The sequence below is a fragment of the Aethalodelphis obliquidens genome, unplaced genomic scaffold (assembly GCF_003676395.1).
Source record: "Aethalodelphis obliquidens isolate GAN/ISIS:26980383/991018 unplaced genomic scaffold, ASM367639v1 scaffold24, whole genome shotgun sequence".
Classification (NCBI taxonomy): Eukaryota; Metazoa; Chordata; class Mammalia; order Artiodactyla; family Delphinidae; genus Aethalodelphis; species Aethalodelphis obliquidens.
Genome location: NW_020837968.1, coordinates 11,636,650 through 11,662,014, shown reverse-complemented (window position 1 = coordinate 11,662,014; position 25,365 = coordinate 11,636,650). Strand labels below are relative to the sequence as shown.

General features: G+C 37.3%; 1 protein-coding gene across 8 annotated transcripts in view; it reads left to right on the top strand.

The window, feature by feature from the left end:
- Window positions 1–25,365, top strand: part of GPATCH2 (G-patch domain containing 2) — a 173,989-nt gene that overhangs the window by 102,353 nt on the left and 46,271 nt on the right. For all 8 annotated transcript variants that reach the window (XR_003436130.1, XR_003436129.1, XM_027122199.1 and 5 more), the window contains exons 7-8: window positions 11,709–11,748; window positions 18,323–18,393. Coding sequence is in view for 6 of the 8 variants with exons in the window: in XM_027122199.1 (XP_026978000.1) it covers window positions 11,709–11,748; window positions 18,323–18,393 (111 nt within the window). In the remaining 2 variants the exon portion in view is untranslated. The remainder of the gene's footprint in view (window positions 1–11,708; window positions 11,749–18,322; window positions 18,394–25,365) is intronic.

Sequence of the window (25,365 nt, the reverse complement as noted above, 5' to 3'; positions counted from 1 at the left end):
CATTATTTTAATTACAGCTCTGTTATCTTTTATATGGATCTTTCTGTCTCTACTCTCTCACTATTTCAGTACCTACTACTTACTTCTACTATTTAAGTTCAGTTCTGATCCTTTTATTTTCCTATTAAAACTTCCAGTATTGATTGCCTCTTGACAGTAGACAAACCTTAGCATATCGTTAAACACCTTCTACAACCTGGCTCCAGTTACATTTCCACTTTGTTATCCGTTATCTCTTCCTCCTAACACCAGTGGTCCAGCTGTCTACCTCTGTGCCTTGAATAGAACCTCTGCTGCACTGGCCCCTTTAGCCAGTGACTTTGCTCATTCATCTCCTCCTATCCATATCTGTCAAAACCCTATTTATTATTCAAGACTGATTGAAAAGTCATCTATTATATTTTTCAGGATGTACTAGGTGCAAGTAACAGAGTATGAAACTAATGCTAGCTCAGACCAAAAGGTTTGGTTTTTCTTTTCCTCACACGAGACGTTAGAAGGAAGGTGGCTCTAGGGCTTGCTACTAAGCTTAAGGATATTATCAAGGGCCAGACTATTTCTCTTTTTCTGCTTCATCACCTGTATTCATGTCCTAGAGCTACAGTAACAAAGTATCACAAACTGGGTGACTTAAACAACAAATGTATTGTCTCATAGCTCTTTTCTTTTACCATACTTTTTCTTTTATTTCATTGCAGAATAAAATTCCTCTTGCATTCTTGCACTCTCCCTTTAATTTTCTATATTCTTAAAATACTTTTTGTTGAAGTATAGGTAACATACAATATTATATTAGTTTCATTTATTGAAGAAGCTGTCTTTTCCCCATTGTATGTTCTTGCCTCCTTTGTCATAGATTAATCGCCCGTATAAGTGTGGGTTTGTTTCTGGGCTCTCTATTCTGTCCCCTTGGTCTGTGTATCTTTTTTTGTGCCAGTACTGTACTGTTTTGATTACTATAGCTTTGTAGTATAGTTTGAAATCAGGGAGCATGACACCTCCAAGCTTTGCTCTTCTTTCTAAAGAGTGCTTTGGGTGTCGCACATTTCTGAAGCCTGGAAGTCCAAGATCAGGGTATCAGCAGGGTTGGTTACTTCCGAGGGCCCTGAGGGAGAATCTGTTCCTTGCCCCCTTCCTCACTTGTAGTTTGCTGGCAATCTTTGCTGTTCCTTGATTTCTGCTACATCACCCCAGTCTTGCCTTCATCTTCCCATTGCCTTTGCCCTATGTCTGTGTCTGTGTCCAACTTTCTGCTTTTTATAATGACACAGATACAGATATATAATAGCATTTTATAAGGTCAAATTGAATTAGGGCCCACCCTAGTGACCTCATTTTAACTTGATTACCTCTGTAAAGACCCTATTTCAAAATAAGGTCACATTTTACAGTACTAGGGGTTAGGACTCCAACATATCTTTGGATGGCGGGGGGACACGTTTCAACACATAGCATCTTCCTGGTCTTTTTTTCTTGTATGTCTTCACATTTACTGCCTCATAGTCTCAAGATGGCGCCTATGGTTCCACATATCATGTCTGCATTCAAGGCAGGAAGAAGAGGGAAGGACAGTACAAGCAGCTTTCCTCGAGAAACAAAATTATTTTCAAAAATCACTCACCCACCTTCCCTTAATTCTCATTGACCAGAACTGGGTTACTTGGTCACCCATAGTTGCAAGAGAGTTTAGGAATGTAGGTGTCTAGCAAAGGGTTAGATCAGTCATGATAGGTTTCTTGAGTCTGGCACATAGTGGCCCCTAACAAAATAAGGATAAGAAGAGGATACTCTCCATTGAGTAGCTGCTAACAAAATTTGTCGTACTCAGCTCACTGACTTTTCAACATTCATACACACTCTTCACTCCATACATACATACTGTGTGAAATACCTTTCCTGCCTTTCCCAAAGAAGACCACTTCAGAGTCTCATCCAGTTACATCATCTGTCTCAAAATCTCATCCGGGACCTCTGAGTGACATGAAGCTTTAATCAGATCTGGCTATGGCTCCTTGTAGTATGTTGTATGTAGCATAAATTAAAGGTGACTGCATATAAAATATAGAATTGTGGAGAATGCAGCCTATTTTCAACAACAGCTCCTATTTGGTAAAGGAAGCACTTAATATACGTCCAATTTGGCAAGCAGTCCTTTTCTGCTTTCTTGGAGGACCTTTCTTGTTATTTATATGTAAGATCACAGCTGATATGTTCATTACCTCAGATGCCCTTCCAGGGTGCTGCACAGTTTTTGCAACTCATATTTTTTTTTTTCCTTCAGCTTTATTGAGATATAATTGACAAATAAAAACTTGTAGAATATTTAAAGTGTGCAACACGATTTTATGTATATTTATATACATACACACATTGTAAAAAGACTCCCACCATCGAATTAACACATTCATCAGCTCACATATTTACTTTTTTTTTTTTTGGTGAGAACATTTAAGATCTACTCTCTTAACTTTAAAGCATACAGTACAATATTGTTAATTACAGTTGTCATTAATGTGCATTAGATCGTCAGGCTTTATTCATCTTATAACTGAAAGTTTGTGCCCTTTTATCAGCCTCTCCCCAGCTCCTCCACCCGACACCCCACCTCAGCTCCTGTCAACCACGATTCTACTCTGTTTCTAGAAGTTCAACTTTTTGTTTTTTTTTTTAAGATTCCACATATAAATGATATCAGCCCTATTTATCTTTTTCTGTCTGGCTTATTTCATCTAGCATAATGCCCTCCAGGTTCATCCATGTTGTCCCAAGTGGCAGGATTTCCTTCCTTTTAAGGCTGAATAAGACTCCATTGTATGTGTGTATATTAATTGACCATATACGCATGGGTTTATTTTTGGGCTCTCTGTTTTGTTCCATTGATCTATGTGTCTGTTTTTAACCAATACCATACTTTTTTGATTGCTATAATATAATATATATGTATATTTAGTATGTATTTTTTGAAGATAGTTTGAAATCAGGAAGTGTGATAGCTCCAGATTTGCTCTTCTTTATCAAGGTTGCTTTGGCTATTTAGGGTTTTTTACGGCTCCATACAAATTTTAGGATTTGTTTTCTATTTCTGTGAAAAATGACATTGGAATTTTTATGATTCCCTTCACTCTGTGGATTGCATGGATATCTGTGCATAGTATAGATATTTTAGCAATATTAATTATTCCTATTCATGAATACAAAATCTCTTTCCATTTATTTGTGTCTTCTTCCATCAGTGTTTTATAGTTTTCGGTGTATAGATGTTTAACCTCTTTGGTTAAATTTATTCCTAAATATTTTATTATTTTTGATGCTATTGTATATGGGATTGTTTTCATAACTTCTCTTTGTGATACTTTGTTGTTAGTGTATCCAAACACAGCCAACTTATGTATAGTGATTTTGTGTCCTAAAGCTTTACTGAACTTGTTCATTTGTTCTAATAGCTTTTTGGTGGAGTCTTTAGGATTTTCTATGTGTACTATCAGGTCATCTGCAAATAGAGACAATTTTACTTCTTCCTTTCTGGTATGGATGTTTTTACTCTCTTTTTCTTGCCTAATTTCTCTGGCTAGGACCTCCAATATCTGTTGAATAGAAGTGGCAAGAGTAGTAGCCATCCTCGTCCTTTTCCTAATCTAAGAGGAAACGCTTTCAGCTTTTTACCATTGACTATGATGTTAGCTGTGGGGTTGTCATATATGGCCTTTACCATGTTGAGGTATATTCATTCTTTCTATTTGTTGAGAGTTTTTATCATGAAAAGATGTTGAATTTTATCATTTGCTTTTTATGCATCTATTAAGATCATAAGACTTTTATCCTTCATTTGGTTAATTTGATGTATCACATTTATTAATTAGCAGTTGTTGAACTATCCTTGCATCCCTGGAATAAATCCCACTTGATCATTGTGTATGACCCTGTTGAATTTGTTTTGCTAATACTTCGTTGAAGATTTTTCTATGTTCATTGGGAATATTGGCCTGTAATTTTCTTTTCTTGTAGAATCCTTCTCTGGCTTTGGTATCAGGATATAATGCTGGCCTCGTAAAATGAGTTTGAAAGTGTTCCCTCCTCTTTGATTTTTTGGAAGACTTTGAGAAGGATTGGTATTAATTTTAAATATTTAAATATTTCATGGAATTCACCAGTGAAGTTATCTGGTCCTGGACTTTTTTGGGGGGGGATAGTTTTTGATTACTGGTTCAATCTGCTTCCTAGTAATTGGTCTTTTTATATTTTCTGTTCTTCGTGATTTTACTTTTGGTAAATTTTATGTTTCTAGGAATTTATTCATTTCTTCTAGGTTATCTGATTTGTTGGCAAACAATTGCTTATAGTAGTTTCTTGTGATCCTTAGTATTTTTATGTGATCAGTTGTAACAGCTGGGAAAGTAGGTAATTAAGACCCTTCCAGGGAGAACAAAGATGGGTGTTTTGCCTGCTCCCTCCACACTGAGCTTAGGTGTATTGCCATGAGGGGACATTGTTCCTGTGTCTGTTTAAAAACTGCTTCTTTGTTTGCTGTAGTCCTGTAAGACTAGTGAATGCAAGCTTCACTGGCTGTCAGAGCCAGGAGATCCAGGGCCTGTCCCTCAGGTGGCAGCTGCAAAAGCTGGGGCACCAGACGTGTACAAGCTAGCAGCCTGGTTTTGTTGTTCCAGAAAGCAGGAGTGAGAAGGCGGGGGAAGCCCCCAGCCCCCTGGACTCTGAGGAGGATGGCAGCCAGCCCCTAGATGCATCCTCAGTTAGACTCTAGAACCTCAGGCTGCAGCTTGGAAGGTTTGCCATCAAACCTTTGCCTTCCAGGAGAAGACTGGGAGATGGACATTTTTAGGCAAACATCCGGCTCCCTCTGGGCTGAACCTTGAGGGACAGCCACAGAGAGCGCTCATGTGCCCATTAAGAACTGCTTCTTTCTTTGCAGTCCTTTGAGTCTCAGAGCTGGGTGCTTCGGGGGCCCTACCCTCAGGTGGGAGTCTTAAAATTGCCTTTCTTCCACTTTAGAAAAAAAAGATGCCCTCTCAGTTCTGATCTGATCTTGGCACATTTCCCTGTAGTGTAAAATCCTCTTGGGTTCCAAACAGGGGGTCATTCATATAGTACTGATAATGATGTTGACAGATTAAATCAAATGACTAAGTCACAAAGCTTTATGCAGTTTAGGTAGTTACTAATTCTTTGTTTTCAGCATCTGGTAGATTATTAAAAATACTGCTTAATCTTAAAATCATTGTGTGTGATATTTTTTGGCGTAAAACTCTGAAGGAGTTCAATAATCAAGTGTTGGTTCTAACCAAATTCCTTTTATTTCCATTTGTCAATTTGTGTGAACAAGGTTTCTGAGCACTCAAATTGTTAAAAATAACAGTAGAATTGATGCTAATGGTAATAGTCATCAATGGATATGTGAACTAATTTGGGGGGAAAACGTGTTAATGATAGCTTTCTAATAAAATTTTATTTTTATGTTTAGTATTGTCAAAATGTATTTATGTTGGTTTAGTTGAGTACTAATGAAAACTATTTCAGACCTTAAGTAACTGATGGTTATCAACTAACAATTATTATTAGCATTGACTGACTTATAAACTTTTCAAAATAATTTTTAATCTAGTTTTATAGTCACAGATCCTTAAGGAAATGTTATATGTGTATTTATATACATATGTATATATGTTATATAGATATACACACACATTTTTGTTGCAGAAGGCTATAATAGGATAGCTAATAAAAGACTTTCAAGGGCTTCCCTGGTGGTGCAGTGGTTGCGAGTCCGCCTGCCGATGCAGGGAACACGAGTTCGTGCCCCGGTCTGGGAAGATCCCACATGCCGCAGAGCGGCTAGGCCCGTGAGCCATGGCCGCTGAGCCTGCGCGTCCGGAGCCTGTGCTCCTCAATAGGAGAGGCCACAACAGTGAGAGGCCCGCGTACCACAAAAAAAAAAAAAAAAAGGCTTTATACTTTATATATATAAAAGGCTTTACACTTTGTGTACTGCCCATTTCACCACGAATAATTTTCTTAAGTTGAGATTTAATAAAAAATGTTTACTGCTATGTCAAGAATATTCTTAAGTGAAACTGGCTTTTTTGTTTTCCCCCTGCAAGTTCATGGCAGTGAGGAATACAGTGACTACTAGTTCAGTATTCCAGGGACGTCCTCACTCCCGCCCAGGGCTGCACAGAATACACTTTGAAGACAACACTTTGAGAACCACAGGCAGAGATAGAACCAAGAATACCAAAATTCACGTATCATCCTAAGTCCTGAAGGTCGTGTGGAGCTCCCTGTCAACGTCTTCTACATTGACACATGTGCCTTAGCCTTTTGGCATCCTCAGTTGTAGTTGCTGCCAAGATCTAGTTCTTACCTAGCATATGGCTTCTTCTTAATTCGCTAGCCTCTCACCTTAATTTTTATTCCCATGTCTTGATCCATGAAACCCTATTATAGAATACTGAGTTAGGAGTTTAACAGACATTTCTACTTCCCCATTCCTCAACCCACCCCCTTTCTGTAATATACTTCTTCATACTTACAAGTCTCTTCAATAGAGCAGTTATGGTTCACAAGGAAGATGTTCAGTGTAGAAGATTATATTCCATTTCCAAAGTGCATTGGAATTTTCAGTGATAATCTGTAAACTAGTGGTGTCCGATAGAACTTTTCACAGTAATGGAAATGTTCTGTATCTGCACTGCTGATGATGGTAGCTGCTAACCATGTATGTCTAGGGCACTTGAAATGTGGCTAATGTAACTGAGGAACTTAATTTTTAATATTCATTTAAATAGCCATAGATGACTAGTAGCTACCATATTAGAGAGCACAAGTTTAGACCATGATGTGCACAGGACACACTAAGTTAATATAAAATTATGCTTCTGAGTCAAAAAATAGAAACTCTATAAAAAATAGAAACTCTAAAAACCAAAATCTGTATTATAAACTGCTGTGGCTCTTTCCTTTTGGAAAGTACTTCTTTAGGAGACCTCAGTTAAGAATTTTGAGGTTGGTTTTGTCCTTTTGCATAGCTGTAATATCATTTGACTTCTCATGAAATCCTGTACATTTCTGCTACTTGTAGTTCAGCACTGTGGGTGAGGGCAAGGGATTAAGGAACAGTGAGAAGGAATCAGTGTGGAGCTCTGAGTCTGCAGAGATTTTAGTTCAAAAAACCTTGTTCCCTAAAGCTTTATTATCTACCTCTTACTTAAAAGGAAATCAAAAAACTCCCTTCTGCTCCACAGTTACCGACCACATTGCTCTGCTAAAAAGAACGCTATAGCGAGGGCTCCATAGGTGATGGCTAGTCCCATTATCAACAGGGCAGGTAAGGATTAAATGCAATAATGTGTGTCAGGCTCAGTTCTTAGACATCCCCAAACTGCATCTGTATCCTAGAGGGAGAAGTGAGCCCAGAAACCACATGCAGCCCCTCGGAATCTTGAGAACAGACAGGCCATCCAGCTCTGTCTCTAGGTCTAGCCATCCCCGGCAATTGATCAATTTCAGACTCTTCTGCGTCCCCTCCTCCCAGGTGTGCGTTTCACTGTTAGCCCCCTCCCTCATAAGTCCCCTTGGGAATCTTGGCTCCAGTGTAAATAAATGCCTCTACAACTTCATCCTCTTTCACGGCCTTTTTTCCTCTGCTGTCTTTACATAAATTTGACCCTTTGGATTTCAAGGACACCACTTTCTCTAGATTTCCTGATTTGTTCATGTTTTCACTAAAAAGTTATTAAGTAACCTTTACATTCCATGAGTCCATTAAAAAAGAGAAAAAAAGAAAACGGAGCAAAAGGGGAAAACTCCCCTCCCCCAAATTACGATAACTGAAGGCAGTGAAAGAGAATGGTGGTTAAGAATCCAGGGTGTGGAATCAGACAGCCTCGGTCCCAATCTTGACACCAGTGCCTGCTAGCTTTGTGACCTTGAATAGCAATAGCACTCTTCCGTAAGGTGTGAGGTTTGAATGAGGTAATCTACATGTGACCGTTACCACGGTTCCCAGTAGGTATCAAACATTTACTGAGATGCCGAGTTGTGGGAGTGCTTTTACTGCTACTTCTGTTATTACTACCACTACATTTCCTTCCAACTACTACTACTGTTCTGTTACTACAGTTATCATCAGTATCTCTTTCTTAAGGACCTCCAATTTTTTTTATCAGGATAAATAAACAACTACAATATATGAATATAACTGCTTTAATGGAGACATGTGCAAAGGTATTGAAAGCTTAGACAAGGAAACATCTAAACCTAACGGGATGAGTTAGACAGGCACCTGTGCCAGTCTTTTTTTCTGCCTCAACTTCTGCTACCCTAACTGGTGACAATATGTATAATAGTTAAAAGGAACATGAGCTTTGGAATTGAATATATAGGTTTGAATTCCAGCTCTGCTACTTTGTTATGAAATCTCTGGCAAATCACTCAACCTCCCTGAGCCTGTTTCTTCACTTGCAAAATGGGGGTAGTACCTATCTTGCGGGATTCTTTAAAGATTAAACGAGAACACGGCCTGTCTTTCAGTAAAGCTCAATAAATGTTGGGTTCTCCAGTTGAAACTCTCATACTGTGAATCTCTTTCACCAGGAAGAGTTCAGTCCCTTCAAAGAATCACCCGCTTAGCTTAAGCCCACCAAGAATAATCTCCCCTTCTTAAAGCCAGTTGTGCCATAAAACACAACCTAATTGTAGGGGTGACTATCCCATCATATTCACAGGTCGTTCCTACGTTCAAAGAGAGCAAGTTGTACAAGGGTGTGGATCACTGGGGGTCCTCTTAGAATCCTGCCTACCATCCTGTTCCATAAACTCCTAACCTTGGATCAGTCTGTGCAGCTACCCACATCCACTGCTCTTCTGCTGAGCACTGGTGAATAAGATCATACAGAGTGAAGTAAGTCAGAAAGAGAAAGACAAATACCGTATGCTAACACATATATATGGAATCTAAAAAAAAAAAAAAAATGTCATGAAGAACCTAGGGGTAAGACAGGAATAAAGACACAGACCTACTAGAGAATGGACTTGAGGACATGGGGAAGGGGAAGGGGAAGCTGGGACGAAGTGAGAGTGGCACGGACATATATACAATGTAAAAATGTATACAAATGTAAAATAGATAGCTAGTGGGAAGCAGCCACATAGCACAGGGAGATCAGCTCGGTGCTTTGTGACCACCTAGAGGGGTGGGATAGGGAGGGTGGGAGGGAGACGCAAGAGGGAAGAGATATGGGGACATAAGTATACGTATAGCTGATTCACTTTGTTATACAGCAGAAACTAACACAACATTGTAAAGCAATCATACTCCAATAAAGATGTTAAAAAAATTAAAAATAAAATTTAAAAAAAGATTATATGATTTGTTGCTACACAGATATATAATCTTGAACTTCAGTAGATCTTTCAGCAATGCTTTAGCATGACCTTCCGTAACATTTTATGTGTCCCCCAAAGCTATTCTATGTCTTGTCACCAAGCCCCTGTTATAAGCTGCCCATCTCCCCACTACCCCCAAGAATTTGACCTTTTCTTCAACTTTCCAAAGTAAAGCTGTTAGTCACAAATTTGGATGAACTTATCCAAATATACCTTCTTTCACTTTCCTTAGTATTAGAGGAAATGATTTTTCTTCTGTCCAAGGCTGATTCCAGCACCTGTGTCTGTGATTGGAAAGAACATTTTTTTTCTTCCAAAAACTTCTTTCATTATATACTACATTTTTAAACCTCTTCTTTTCCATTTTTTTCTGTTCTCTCTCCCTCTCATACTTTGAAAGCCTAACTTGTAGAAAGAGTGGATTATACTATACCCACTTAACTTCCTCACATCCCACTTCTTCTGTACCCACCTGTGACACTATAATCCAGATTCTTCCCACACCGCTTCCTGGACACTTCTCTGGAAAAGGTCACCAGTACCTAGAAATAATAGCAAAGGAAGAAAAACAAATTAACTGTCAACTTTAGGAGAAACAAAAAGAAAAATTCAGCAGCACAAAGTATTCATGTAGTCATAATATCTGTATTCACAACTGATTAATTAAAAATGGTGTTATAACTGGAAATAGGGGTTTGAGAGTTCTAAAAGAGCTAAATTTACAATAATAGGAAGTCAATTATTAATGTCTAAAATCAATTGCAAAATATCAGTATAACCATATTCTGTAGAAATACATCATTAAATACCAAAAGAAAAGGCAGAAAGAGTTGGCAGTGGTTTCTCTGAACAGAGCTTAGGGGTCAGGATAGATGAAACAAACACTTATTGTTTATTTATTTTGTTTTAACTGTGTGTATGCATTTGATTTTCTAAAAAATAGTTTTCTTTAAAGAAAAAGGGTACAATCCATAGCAGAGGGGAAATTTATCAGTCAAGTTGTCAGGGAACTGCAGTAAATAGTTAGTTGCTAGTTGGTGATTAATCCACATGTCATTTACAAATAGCAGTAAGTGTCCATTCCCACAGCAAAAATGGAATCTGACCTGCCAAAGAGCATTACTGTCTATGAGCTTGAGAAATGTTCCGGGAAGAGCATAGACAAAATAAGAGCATATTAATATAGAGGCTGTTTATTCCCAGGTTTTAGTACCACAAAGGAGAATACATAGAAGTGTTGGAGGGAACCAGGAAATGTGCTCTTTCCACGTGAGCCCTTTGTCCTTTGTCGTATGGTGCGCTGAGCACCTTGGGCAAATAACCTAGCATCTGAGCCTCAATCATTCCTGCAGCTGGAACATGAGAATAACCTTGTAAGGTTTTTGTGAGGATGGGAAATAATACATACATGTCATGTGTCTGAAGAGTGCTTGGCACATACCTGTACTCAATATGATGAAAAAATAGATAGCATTAATAATAATATTAGTATCATTCCCTATGATTGTGGGCTTTTACTGGTTTATTTCCCACAGTGTCTCTCTCGATTTCCTGGATGTTTACAGTTAGTTTTTAAGCAGAATACCGGCCAGATGACCGGGCACACAGCTAATGATAACTCCTATTGAAAAGGTATCACCAGATAGACTATTAGAAGCCCAAGTTGTAGCTGGAACAGTATGGGGTGGGCCAGGCAGGGTGAGGCACAGTGCAAGAACGGAACGTTTCAACTGTGCCATGACTTATATATCTCCAGTGTTGTTGTTGAATTTGTTCTCAGCCAGAATCCAGAATCCCATGGAAGGAATGGGATCAAGGGACCTTCAGCTGATGCTTTAGAATTCACATCAGGGCCTTGTGTGACTGTTGCTCGGGACACAGCCAGAGGATGTAATATTCTTGTATTTTTAATGTTTTTTAAAACTCCAGCAATCAAAAGGTCATCATTTGTTGTAATGATGCTGTAATTAAGTTGTGGTAAGTGATAGCATTTGTAGATTTTATAACCAGAATCGATTCATAAAATGAATACCGTCCCAGCAGTTTATGTTAACATAATTAAATGGAAATGTAATTCTAACTGAGTTTGCTTATGAAACTGAAAATTACTGGGTTATGAGCACTTTTACATTTCTGTCAAAATTGGTGTAAAGTCTAGGATTACATGAAATATCCATTAAAATACAGCATTATTTTAAGGCTCTGTTGCTGGTGGCGTATACATTTCTTACAGCACATGCAGACTGATCACGTGAGAGCATGTGCTTTTAGTGAGTTTCCTGCTAACTCCTTTTCTCTTTCCTCTGCAGCCATTGGTTTAGCCCTGGGGCTAGGACAGAGCATGGCCAGGTAAGGAACATTCTAATCCAAAAGGAAGTTAGTCTTTCAAATATTTAACTATCTCCCTTCAAGGTAGTAGATCAGTTTTATGAGAAAGGATAAAGTCCCAGGTTATTTTAAAAGGAGTTCATTGTGCCGGTGCTGATACATCACTAGTTTGTAGGACTTCACCGTTCACATATGTTTTTCGCAAAGTTAAGGTACCAAAATAGTACATATGCTTGAAAAAATTGCTTTGTATTAAACAAGATCAGCCAGCAAGAGAATATTTTTATTTTTGAAGTCTTGAAGGTGATAATGGTTTCTTACAAGCGTACGTTATATTTCTAAGTGAGTTTTTTTTTTAATTTTTTATTAGTTTCATGGCAGCACAATGATGAGTTGACTTAGCAAGAACTTGACATTCATTTTGGTTAACTTTACATATAAAATAAGTAGTCTATCTTCTTTGTTGAATGTGTTAGTTCTCTCTCTGCAGCGTGATAAGGTAATTTAGGGCTTAAAATTTTGATAAGTTGTAAAGCATATGTTTTAGGTTTTGCATCCTTGTTAAGCCTTTTTTTTTCATTATGGATTCTAAGAGTTATTTTTTAAGTGGGTCAATAGTATGATATGTAAGAAATACCTTTAAATATATGCGAATGAAAAGCCTCAAATCCACACGGATCATTTCTTCTGAGGGGTAGGTAGGTAGGTCGGTAAAGAGGAGATTGTGCTTAGTAATGGTAATTGGTAACATTATTTTATGTATTGGTGATGTCTTATTTCTTAAGCGGGGCGGCAGGTCCAGAGTTGGTTGCACATACCATAGTTCCCTTTTCTTACAACAGCAAAGTGCCAAATACTTCATTATAAACTATACTGTATTTCTTAACACACATGAATCTAATTAAAGAAAAATATGTGAATTCAGTTTAATGATTTTTTGTAAACTTGGCCTTTTTCCATGAGAGCAATTTGCACCTTTAAATATATTTCTCACAATAATAGAATATATACCGTTATTTCTAAAGTTTTGGAAATTAACTAGGCTACGTTGCATCCGCAGTGTGTTTGTTCAGAATGTAAAACTTAGACTTTCTGCTTTCCCAAATGGTTCATACCCTCTGTGTAAAATGATTACAGTAAGATTCTGCTTCTAGTAGTAAGTCGCATCAGGATATAGTTTATCCCCAAATACGATTTTGTAAAGATCATTTTCCACCTTCTAGAATTTGAGAAATACTAAAGTAATGTTATAAATCTGTGCTTTAGATTATAGTGTAACTGGCTGCTTCCAGCCAAACTTTTCTTCTGTAATTAAAAATTAACAAATAGCTAAGAACATATAGAGAAGAAAGTTGACCAATCTTTTTTTTTTTTAATTTTTAAATATTTTAGACAAATTTTTGATTCACCCTTTGGCTTAAACTCTGATATACCATTTCAGATTTTTATCTTGACTAGATAGGTTATTAGTTAATGAACACAGTTGATTCTTGTTGTTTGTAATAGCTATGTTCTATGAGGTTGATAAGAATACTAATGAACGTAGCAAATACTGAAAAATCGCTCCCAGGAAAAATACAAGGTTAGGTTCCTGAGAATCTCTGGTCACAACATTTTCATTAACTAATCAATACGTATCCTTATTTGATGTGTGTTTCTGTTTAAAGACACCTCATTTAATACATATTATTGATTCATTAACACTGAACTCATGGCCAGCAGCACTATAACTTATTCCTGAAGGGAGCTTGTCTAATGCACATATTTTCTCTATAAAGCCCATCACAACCTTCCTGCACTGGGGAACACTAGACAGCAGTTCAGCACAATACTAGGAGGCTATTTTAAACCATGAAGATGAGAACAAGAAAAAAATGCCAAAAAACATAGCACTGAACGGACCTCGAAAAAGACACTTGTTTACAGTATGAAAGCTGAAACAAGAAGACAGACATCACCTTGTCAGACCTCAGCTGAGAACGTGCGCTACAGGGGACTCAAATTTCTGTCACTCTGTGCATGTCTGCCAATGACTGCTAAAGCACCAGACATATTGATTTTGGTGTTACAAATAAATTTTAGCAAATAGGTGAATTTGCAAGTACAGAACCCATGAATAATGAGGAACAGTCGCACATATACGTGTGTACACAAATACACATGCAAACTACTCATGTTTTGAGGGATAAAATTTTCTTATTCAACTTAGACCTAACTTTAGCACAGTAAACTATTGGCTAAACCTAGGTCCAAGGTAGGACCTAAATAAAATGCAAGATAAAATGCAAGACCATGAAAAAGTATAAAATCCTTCAATATATTGTTGAATGAATGACTATTAGCATGCATGAGCACCTTTTATTTTTCCCATACCAACTTACCAACCTAAAGAAATGATAATATTAACCCCACTTTTGAAATCCCACCCGTCACTGCTTTCCCCACCTTATGATTCCCCTTTCTGTTCTTTAGTGCAAAGTCCCATTTCCATTTACATCATGCATACTCAGCGTTTCTTTATCACACATTCAGTAAATCACTGTTGTCCATCAGCCGTTATCTCTCAGGTACTCTTTATTTCTACAAAAAGAGGTATTTATATAGACAACAGAGCTTTTCCTCTGAGGTGGGTAAAATCTGGGGCAGGAAAGCAGTAACTACAGGATGTTGGTAAATGTTTGAGAAAACCACAGAGAGGGCACCACAGAGGCCACAAAAGAGAAAATTGAAAGGTGGCTCAGTAGTAGAAGTAAGGAGACAGAAGCAGCTGCAGGAAGCCGCATTTTGTGTGTGTGTCTTTTTTAATTCTGAGGATTTTCCTCCTTGAATATCTAATGGTGTGATATTTTTGACTGAGTTTACTAGTATCTTAAGCAGCCACAGGTCATTGTTTAGAGATTACTTAGTACTCCTTTTAAGGTGAGGACCCTGTGAAAGGCCAAGTGTGGAGAGACTTGAAATTCTTTTGTAGACATTTGAGGAGTTACCTGAAAAGTGGCTGCTAATCAGAAACAGTCTTGAGCTTGAATGCCTTCTGAATATCAGGTGGTAAAGATAGGATTGCCGTGGAATAAGTATTCTGCTCTTTGCTTTTTCCTCTTGTGCTAGGAACGTGACACGCACAAAGTAATCTTTTAAAAGTAGCATGAATAGCCACAGAAATTCTCAGCTCCCTTTCTGTCACAGGAGCAACCATGATCCACTTGGAACATTTCTCTTCCTGGTTTCATTCAGCAGATTTTAAAATTGCGTACCTTTTGTAAACCTCACATTGTACTAGGTTTTGTGTTTATGAATGTTCATGTCATTCTTATGTGAGTCATTTTTTAATATACATCTGCAGGTCACTCACTAATAAGGGAATTGTCTCTCCGTTTGGCCTAAGTCCAGCAATCTGAGAGTCAGAAGGTAAGAAGCACTTCGCACCATATTCAGAAGTTCTGTTATTAATCGGAGTTGATGGTGTTGAGTCCGAGCCCTGAAAACTGACCTCACTTGTGACACTGATAGGAGTCCAAGGAAACAGGAAAAGTTAGCAGTAAGAGAAGTGAAGAATATTTCAAAACCTGATGAGCTACTCTTGTTTATCAGAGCAGAGCTCCAGGACTCTTGTGTCTTTTATCATGAATTCCTGATCTGATGCTCCTCCTACCCCCTGCCACCCTTTTTTTTGTTCGTTGGGGCAGAGCAGACACATGTTGGGAAACTTTCAAATACAAATGTATGTTTTCTATTCAAATAACACTCTGGATTAATTTTTTCATTTTCGCCCCTTAAAAGATCTAGGTTCCCATATTAACCTGTTAAATTCATGACCCAGAGATCTGAGTCTATATTTTTCTCTCTGAGCTTGATTTTAAATTTGCAAAGATACACCCAGACTTATAATTTTATTGATAAAATGAGATAATTTTGTGATGACTTTTTAATATAGATGCATTATATTAAATAATTCCAATATTTGTCTCTTTTTATATACAAGGCCCATCAAAACTATAAATTTGAGGAAGAAAACTATAAATTTTTTATATACAAAGCCCATCAAAACTATAAATTTGAGGAACTATAAATTTGAGGAAAATTCTCATGTGAATCTAATAGAAGGAGCTCTAACCTTAGAGTTCACAGAAGTTGCTATCTCATTTTAGTTCATCCAGATGGTGGCCTCCCTGAGAACTAACCAGACCTAGTAGGTATAGCCTAATATTTACTTTGGTTATTATAGTTGCCTTTTTAAAAAACTAAACTGTAGAATTCTTTTCTTATTTAAGAACATACGTTTGGGATTTTTTGAGTTCTTTGTTTAAACTGTTTTAACACAAATATCAGGAATAGTGTTCACGTATCCGTCTTATCTAACAATTAGAAAAGTTAGTTAACTACTGCTATTAATTGAAGGTGGAGGTAGAGATTTTATCATGTCACCTCTAGCTATCTGTGTCACAAATGTTGGTTTGTATATGTTTTTTTACAAAGGCACTAGAATTAGAAATGCCAAAGTAATTAATTTTTTTTTTCAGAAGCAAATTAGCTTTCATGGTACGAAGTGTTTCTACATTGAAACACTTTCAGATTAATGGACTTAAAGATAAATTGTTGCTATTTTCTATAAGTAGTAATAATTAGGTATGGCTTCATCTACATATCAGATACTATATCTCATTCCCTATTTCTTTATCTCATTCATTCATTCACTCATTCATTCAACAAATATTTATTGAACACTAAAAATGTTCCAGGCACTGTGCTGGACCTTGGAGATGCAGGCAGATTGAATAACTAAAACAAAGGGCCAAAGGTGAGCAAGAACATGGTACATGCTCCAAACTGAAAAGTTCAGAATAGCTGGGATTTATCATTTAGAAATAAGGAGCTTAGGGCTTCCCTGGTGGTGTGGTGGTTGAGAGTCCGCCTGCCGATGAAGGGGACACGGGTTCGTGCCCCGGTGCGGGAAGATCCCACATGCCGCGGAGCCATGGCTGCTGAGCCTGCGCATCCGGAGCCTGTGCTCCACAACGGGAGAGGCCACAACAGTGAGAGGCCCGTGTACCAAAAAAAAAAAAAGAAAAAAAAAAGAAATAAGGAGCTTATTTTGGGGGGTAGGAGGAAGCATAATAAATTATGAGTTTAGAAATATAATCAAATTATGAAGGGCCATGAGAGCCTTGTACAAGATTTGGGGGTTTATCTGAAGAGAATAATGTAATCAGATCTAGTTTTAGAATTATTGGCTGCTGTGTGGAGAATGGATTAAATGGGAGTGAGGCTGGAGGCAGGGAGGCCTTTGGAGAGGCTGTTGTAGGTGAGGGAAAAGGATGGCCTGGACTGGGATGTTGGTAGTGGGGATGGAAAGAAGCAGATATTTAAGAGAAATATAAAGTAGTCTTATTTAGTTAAGACATTCCTGAAATAATGATCTAACAATGTTCTTTGTGATCTAATTTATTTTCCTTCTCAAGGATGGCCAAATATGGCTAGTAATTGACTCTAAATGATGTCATTAAATAGTTCAAAGCAGTTATTTCATTAGAAGTTACTGATATTGGTCAGACAATAACCACTGGCAACCAGGCTCATTAATTATAATTGTAGCATTTGAACCATTTGCCCAGCACTTTTTATACTCTGGTCATAGTGCTAAGCGTTTGACATGATTTCTCTTATTTAACACTCACAGCACCCTTACAGGTAGATATTATTGTCAGCTCGATTTTCCAGGTGGAAACTGAGACTTAGAGACGTTACACAGCTTATAAATGGTAGACCTGTTTTTAAAACCTAGTGACTTGTTAGTTACTGGTACAGCTGGGATTCGAACCCAGATCTTTCCTGCACTATTACTCCTAAGATTTCTATTTTTATTAAGGTTAATTTCTAATATGCTGTACAACTTCTTATTAGCCCAGTCTTGCATATAATCACATTTCTGCATAAATAAGATAAGCTACAGTTAGAGTACACACAGCAAAAAGTATTGACTACTTGGGTTTTTTTCTTTCCAATTAGTTAGGCTAATGCAAGTGTGAAGGGAAGTGTATGGTGAGGCATTTTGAGGAGGCAGTCAAATCTGTATTTTTTTTCTAATTATATATTTCCAAGCCAATAATTTCTTTGAAAAAGAATGTTTTAAATGTTTCTTTACCATGTTAGGCCAGTAAATACAGAGAAAGTAAGATTAGATCTTTTATGTCATCGTAGGTGACAAAGCCTCGAAAAATTCGTAGCTGAATGCACTGGTAGAAGCATTGGTAAGAGAGGTTGCATTACTTTTACCAGGACCACTCCAGAGAACCAGAATTAGAAGTGAGTCCTAGACCTCCAGCTCTAGGCTGTATATTAAGTGACTATAAGAGCAGTGTAAGCTTGTCAGGCAAGCACTGGCAACTCTTAGCAACATTTTTATAAGTGTGTCAGTGGCATCTCTAGCAATAGTTGTCTTCGTTTTAAGAAAAACCAGTAAAAAAACAAAAAGAAAAAAAAGTAATGCAAGTGAACAAATAGTGTCCCTCTGAATGAGAAGAATACTTTTCTACTTACAAAATAATATAATGGAAATATTTTTGTTTCTACAACTTTGTTTTAACACTTTGGACAGCATCAGCTTCTGAGAGACAACCGAGCTGAGAGAGGACACAAGAAAAACTGTTCTGTGAAAACAGCCAGCAGGTAAGCAACTTAAAATCGCTTTTTACTCTGATCATTAAATCATGTGATTTTTTTTTCCATACCAATACGAATATGGTGAGTTATAGGTGGGATGCCTTTGGCTCTGCAGTGCCAGCTTAAAATATTTTATGTATTGTTTATTAGAATCTATTTCAGGATTACTAGTAATGAATAGAAAGATACCGTTCTATTTGTACTTTTTTAAGCTGATGAAAAATAAAGAGTACCTTTTTTTTTTAACATCTTTATTGGAGTATGATTGCTTTACGATGGTGTGTTAGTTTCTGCTGTATAACAAAGTGAATCAGCTACACATATACATACATCCCCATATCCCCTCCCTCTTGTGTTTCCCTCCCACCCTCCCTATCCCACCCCTCTAGGTGGACACAAAGCACTGAGCTGATCTCCCTGTGCTATGTGGCTGCTTCCCACTAGCTATCTATTTTACATTTGGTAGTGGATATATGTCCGTGCCACTCTCTCACTTCGTCCCAGCTTACCCTTCCCCCTCCCTGTGTCCTCAAGTCCATTCTCTATATAAGAGTGCATTTTTAGAAGAAAAGAAAATCTCTGCCACCCATAACTAATGAATTTTAGATCAAGATTTAGAATAATTAGTTTATTTTTTTAATTTTAAAAAAAGAGAATTAATCTTTTCCCCAAAACTTAAATGGTACTTAGGCTTTATGAGAGAGCAACATGTATATTTATCTCTAATGATATATAAATAAGTATATAGAAAATATACTCTTTTTTAAAAGTGCTTCTATGTTCTTACTCATTTTATATTGCTGAGTCGATGTTATATTTTTTCTTTAATGAAAAAAATTTGCCCCAGTTTATTGTTTTAGACAGCGTATTTCCAAATTTTGCATGTGGTGTTTCTGAAGACCTCATTTTTACTTAGGTGAAAATGGCTATCAGAATATTGATCAGAACTACTGCCCTGTGATTTACACTTGCTCAATTTTTAACAAGATAACCGACCTCGGCAGCTGCCTTTGCATCTCCTGGCCTCCCGTAGTTAGTGTGCTGGCCACTGTGTTTAACACTCCCAAGCAAGCAATGTAGCTTCCAAGTACCATGTTGTACAGACTAACCCCAACTGAGAACCCACTCGGTATCTGCAGAAGCTAACATAAATCCTATCTAGCATGTCTAATTTAGACAATCAAAAATTGTCAAACATAATAAGTTGACCGTCAGTGATAGTCAACATAAAACTAATATAGTTACCCCTAAGGATGTCAGATCCTGAAATTATAAAGTATGGATTATATAAATTTTATACAGGTTATAAATAATTACAAATGCCACGTTTATAGAAATAAAATAAGCAGGCAACAGATCGCTATTAGAATTGTTCAAGCAGAATTGAATCAAAAGCATATAATTGTTAAAAATGAGAAGTGTGATTGTGAAATGGAGGTACAGCTGAAGAAGTAGGCCAGAATACAGCATAAAAATACAAGGAGATGGAAAAATGAAAGAGTGGTTAAGAGACCCAGGAAAGATCTAAGATATATTTAATGGAGGGTATAGAAAGGCTGAAAAAAACATGATGCTGAAGAGATGTTGGCTAAGGATTCCCTAAATGGGTGAAAGTTATAAATCTATAGATACAAGTACAGAAAGCACAGTGAATACCAACTAGAATAAATAGAAAGAAATCCATACCTAGTAGTACACTGTAGTACACCAAAAACAAAGAGAAGATCTTAAAAGAATCCAGAGATAAAGGATGAATTACTACAAAGGAATGACAGCTGTACATCATCAGATTTCTGAGTACTGACAGTGAAACCAGAAAACAGTGGACAAGTCTTCAGAGTACTGGGTGAAAATACATTGTCAGCATAGAGCTATGTGCCTAGAAAAACATCTTTCATATATGAAGATGAAGTAAAAACAGTTTAAGATTTTCAAAAACTAAGGAAGTTTACTACCAACAGACCTTTGCTAGAAGACTTTCTAAGGATGTATTTCAAGAAAAGGATCTCCCCAGGAAAGTCTAAGATGAAAAAATGAATACTAAGCCAATAAGCTGTTAAAGATTTCAGTAAGTTTAAACAACCATTGTTTATATAAGTTGACAGTTATAATATGTAATTCATAGGACTTTTCAAAAGACAATCTAAGATAGTGGAAAATAACAGCATGTTAAATTGGCAGTGTTGATGATTACAGTTCAAGTCCAATCTAAGGTCCTTGAATTGTTTGGGGTGTTTACTTCATTGGTCAGTTAAGAGATTGCTACTTGATAAGACTGTATTAAGTATTCATGGTAAAATATCAAAAATAACCACTAAGTCAAAAGAAATAGAGTATGTAAATTCCAAGCCAGTTGGCGGGCGTGGGGTTGAATGGAATAAATGACCTCAAAAAATCCATTTAAAAAGTCAACAAAGGGGGGAAAAAGGCATAGACAAAATGGAACACAGAAAAAAAAAAGTTAGATAATTGAGTCAAGTCCATGTGTCAGTAATTACAATAAATATTTATGGATTAAATTTGTCAGTTCAAAGCAAAACTAAGCAGATTTAGTTTTTCTTTTAAAATCCAACTATATGTTCTTTATAAGAGACATACCTGAAATAATGACAAAGAAAGGTGGAAAACTAAAGGATGGGACAGCATATACCAGATATACTATAAAAGAGACTCTCCTACCAGACAAACTGACTTAAGAACAAAAGCCTTAACAAGCTTAAGAAACACATAATTTAATGATAAAAGCTTCAACTTACCAAAAAGTTAATAATTTTACTATTGTGTACATTCATTAAAATAGACTCAGAAAAATATATAAACCAAATATTAATAGCAGTGAATGGAGAAACTCACTAACCCACTATCATGGTGCTCCCACTTCAATACAGCATTCATGTTATTGATAGTTTAAGCCATCATAAAATTTGCATAACAGAAAATTAACAAACTTAATGATATTATATAAACCTGTTCACCCAAACTATTAACAAAAACACATTCTTCTCAAAGACACGTAATATTTACAAAAATTGACCACTTACCAGGCCAAAGCTGCTATCAACAAATTTTAATGAATATGTATCATAAAGATCATATCCTTTAATTTGAACGTGATTAAGAGAAATCATTGACGAAAATAATTTTTTTAAAGTTTGGAGTTAAAAATACATTTTAAAATAACTCGTGTCCAAAAAATCATAATGATAATATCTAAACTTGTGAGTTGCAGTTAGACGGTAATTAAGAAAACTGTACTACTTGGAAGTTGTATATTAGAAATTTGGTCTCAGTTGCTGTTGCAGTCAAGATTCTGAACTATAAGATTACTGATTCTAAACTATAAGAAGACGGCTTCTCTCCTCCAGGGTCAACCCAGGAGGAATTTAGAAAGAGAAAATAAGCAGAAAACTACAAGAAGTCCCCGGTATTAAGGGAAGGGGTGTGCTATTTTGAACTTGTGCTTGTGAGATGGGGGCACACAGGTGTGCTTGTGTGCTTTGACCTGAAGCAAGAGGCAATTCAGCCTGGGTAAGGGAGAATGAGATGTGAGGAGAACCTTTGGAGTTCTTTTCTATACTAGCTTGTCATTGGCCATGGCCTTGGGACAAATGACATCTGCCCCTTACAGAAAGACTCAGATCTCTGGCCCAAGTGTTTTTTAAGGATAAAGTCAGGGGAGCTCACAGTACTGTATTTGTGAGGAGCTGGGAAAGCTTGATGGGACTGGATGACAAATTATCTGGTCTTCACTCTGCCCCCTACAAACCACAGAGCTGGAGGATTACAGTTCGCCTTTTCCTGAGAGTGAGGAAAGGGAGCGTTTTTCTGACAGAGGAGTTATTTTATAGAGAGGGGTGTGATGATTGTGGTTGTCTGGTGCCCAGGCCTCTATACTCTTAAGTCAGGTTCATTCACCTCCAATTGCTGAACTGCTTTGGGCAGACAGAGAAGACTGGCCTTTCCCCATAGCATTGCCTGGTAGAATCAGATAATAAGGCATTTGAGGAGAACAGCCTTTTCAAAAAATATATATATATCAATATATATAGGACTTCCATGGTGGTGTAGTGGTTAAGAATCCACCTGCCAACGCAGGGGACACGGGTTCAATCCCTGGTCCGGGAAGATCCCACATGCCACGGAGCAACTACCCACGTGCCACAACTACTGAAGCCCACACGCCTAGAGCCCATGCTCCATAACAAGAGAAGCCACCGCAGTGAGAAGCCCGTGCACCACGACGAAGAGTAGCCCCTGCTCGCTGCAACTAGAGAAAGCCTGTGGGCAGCAATGAAGACCCAACACGGCCATAAATAAATAAATAAATAAATAAATAATTTACTTTTAAAAATATATATATTGGATTACAGACTCCAACAGCAGAAATGTTAGAACAAACAAGTCAAAAGAATTTGATTAGCATAATAAGTATTGACTAAAAGAAGTACAGGAAGATAACAATATAAAGCAAGAAATAACAATACAACACATAATTAAGAACCAAATATTTAAGTCTTTTTCAATTTTTCTCAGCAGTGTTTTTTTCATTGTATAGGTCTTACACATATTTTATCAGATTTATCCCTAAGCATTTCACCATATTTTTTGGTGTATGAAAATGTTGCTGAGAGAAATTAAAGATCTGTGTAACTGGAGAGATATACCTTGTTCATGGATCAGGAGACTCAATATTCTTAAGATGTCAGTTCTCCCAAAATTTAGCTCCAGATTCAGTACAATCCAAACAAAAATCTATTTTTTGAGACTATAGATTTTTGAGACTATTTTGTAGAAATTGACAAACAAATGCTAAAATTCATATGAAAATGCAAAGGACTTAAATAGCCAAACTTTAACACTACCTGATTTCAGGACTTAATTTCAAAGCTGTAGTAATCAAGAAAGTGTGGTATTGGTGCAAAGATAGAAAAATAGATGAAAGAAATATACCCACATATATACAGAGAATTGACTTTTGACAAAGTACAAAGGTACCTCTGTGGAAAAAAAATAGTATTTTCAACAAATGGTAGTGGAACAACTGAATATCCATTTGCACACAAAAAAAAAGAAATAACTCATCTATACTTCATACCATACAGCAAAGTAATTTATAGTGACCGGAAGCAGATCAGCTGTTGCACTGGCATGGGATGAGGGCCAGGGAGGTACTGGAGGGAAGGATTACAAAGAGGCATTAAGAAACTGTTGGGGTGATGGGTATCTGCATTATCTTGATTATGGTGATGGTTTCACATGTGTATACATATGTGAAAACTTATGAAATTGTACACTTTAAAAGTGATGAGGGAATTCCCTGGCCGTCCAGTGGTTAGGACTCCTCCGAGCTTCCACGGCAGGGGGCATGGGTTCAATCCCTGGTCAGGGAACTAAGATCCCCATGCCACGTAGTGCAACCAAAAAAAAAAAAAAAAGTGGTGCATTTTGCTTATGCCAACTACACCTCAATAAAGATATAGGTATAGATATAGATTTTTTTTTTTTAAGTAAACTCTTAAGTGGCTTTCTACTTCACTCCAAGTAAAAGCCAAAGTCTTTATCTTGGCCAGCAAGGCCATATGTGTTCTGACCCTGCCCTTCTTTGTTTCCTGCTTGACCTCATCTTCTCCCACTTGAACTGTGTTATTCACCTACTCCAGGTACAGTGGTTTCTTTCCCATTTCTCCAACATACCAACCCCAACCGTGTCTGAAGTCTGTGCTCAATGTAAGAAAGGCCCACTCTTCACCAGCTCTGCTTCTTGTGTCTTCCTTCTTGTCTCTATTACCCCTTACTGTCTCTATTACCTTTAAGCTTCATGAGGGCAAAATCTTTGCTTTACTCACTGGTGTATCCCCAGTACCAAAAACAATGCCTGATACATAGGAAATATTTGCTGCATAAAATATTTGTCAAACGCACTTGACATAGATTCTGGGGCAGTAGAGTGCACTGACTGAGTCCTTATCTTGGCCTCTGTGTCCAGCCTCTGCGGTTAGAGTGCCTGACTTCTGATCCCAGTTTCACCACTTACTAGCTGGGTGACCCTGAGCGAAATACGTAACCTCTCTATCCCTCAGTTTACTTACCTGTGAAATAAAGAAAATAGTTGTACTTATCTAAGAACATTGTTATAAGGAATGTATGAGCTCATGCCTATAAAGCACTTAAAATGTAAGAGTTCTTACGGCCGCTGTTAGGAAAAGTCTGGTATTGTTATTTCCATCTGTGTGCGTCCTAAGCACTTGTTAAGTGTTATTTTTTGTCCTGTTTTTCTTGTACATAATTTAGAATGTCAAATCATTCTATAAGACATAACAAAGTACAGCAGACCCCAGCCTTGTTTTTCCTCATTCTCTAATTTCACACTCCAAAAAAATCCACTTTCAACTCTTAGGTATTTCTTCCAGTATTGACCTAAATTACATGCTTATATTACTATTTCTTGAAGCTTTTAGTTTAGTATTACCTATTGACTTCCTGCTGTGTGCCCTACACACACACACACACACACACCCCGTATCTGCTTTTCTTCCCCTCTTTCTTCCCAATGGTTATATCATAATATTCAGACCAAGTAAATATTGTGTGCGTTAGTATGATCATATATGTAGATATTAGGTATAGATGTATAACTTTTGTGTTGTAGAGAGAATTGTCTTGTTTTTCATTTGCTTTGTTTTCTATGCGCCTAGCCCAGTTCATCAGCCACCTCTACACAGAAGTGTAACTCCCCTCAATTCTCTGTCCTGGTGGCCTCCTTCTTGGAGCCCTCCATTTTTCAGGTCTACTCTGGACTGTTTGCTGTCTGGACCAGCTGCACCTCTGCTGTCCTAGGACCTCTCTTCACTTCTCATCCTGGGGGTTTCCTCATCTCTCTCCTATGTGGAATTTCCTTTTCCCTGGATCCCATGCCATTATTTTTCCTGAGCTTTCTGAGAAAGAGAACAGGTGTGGTTACATTTGTGAGACTCTGCA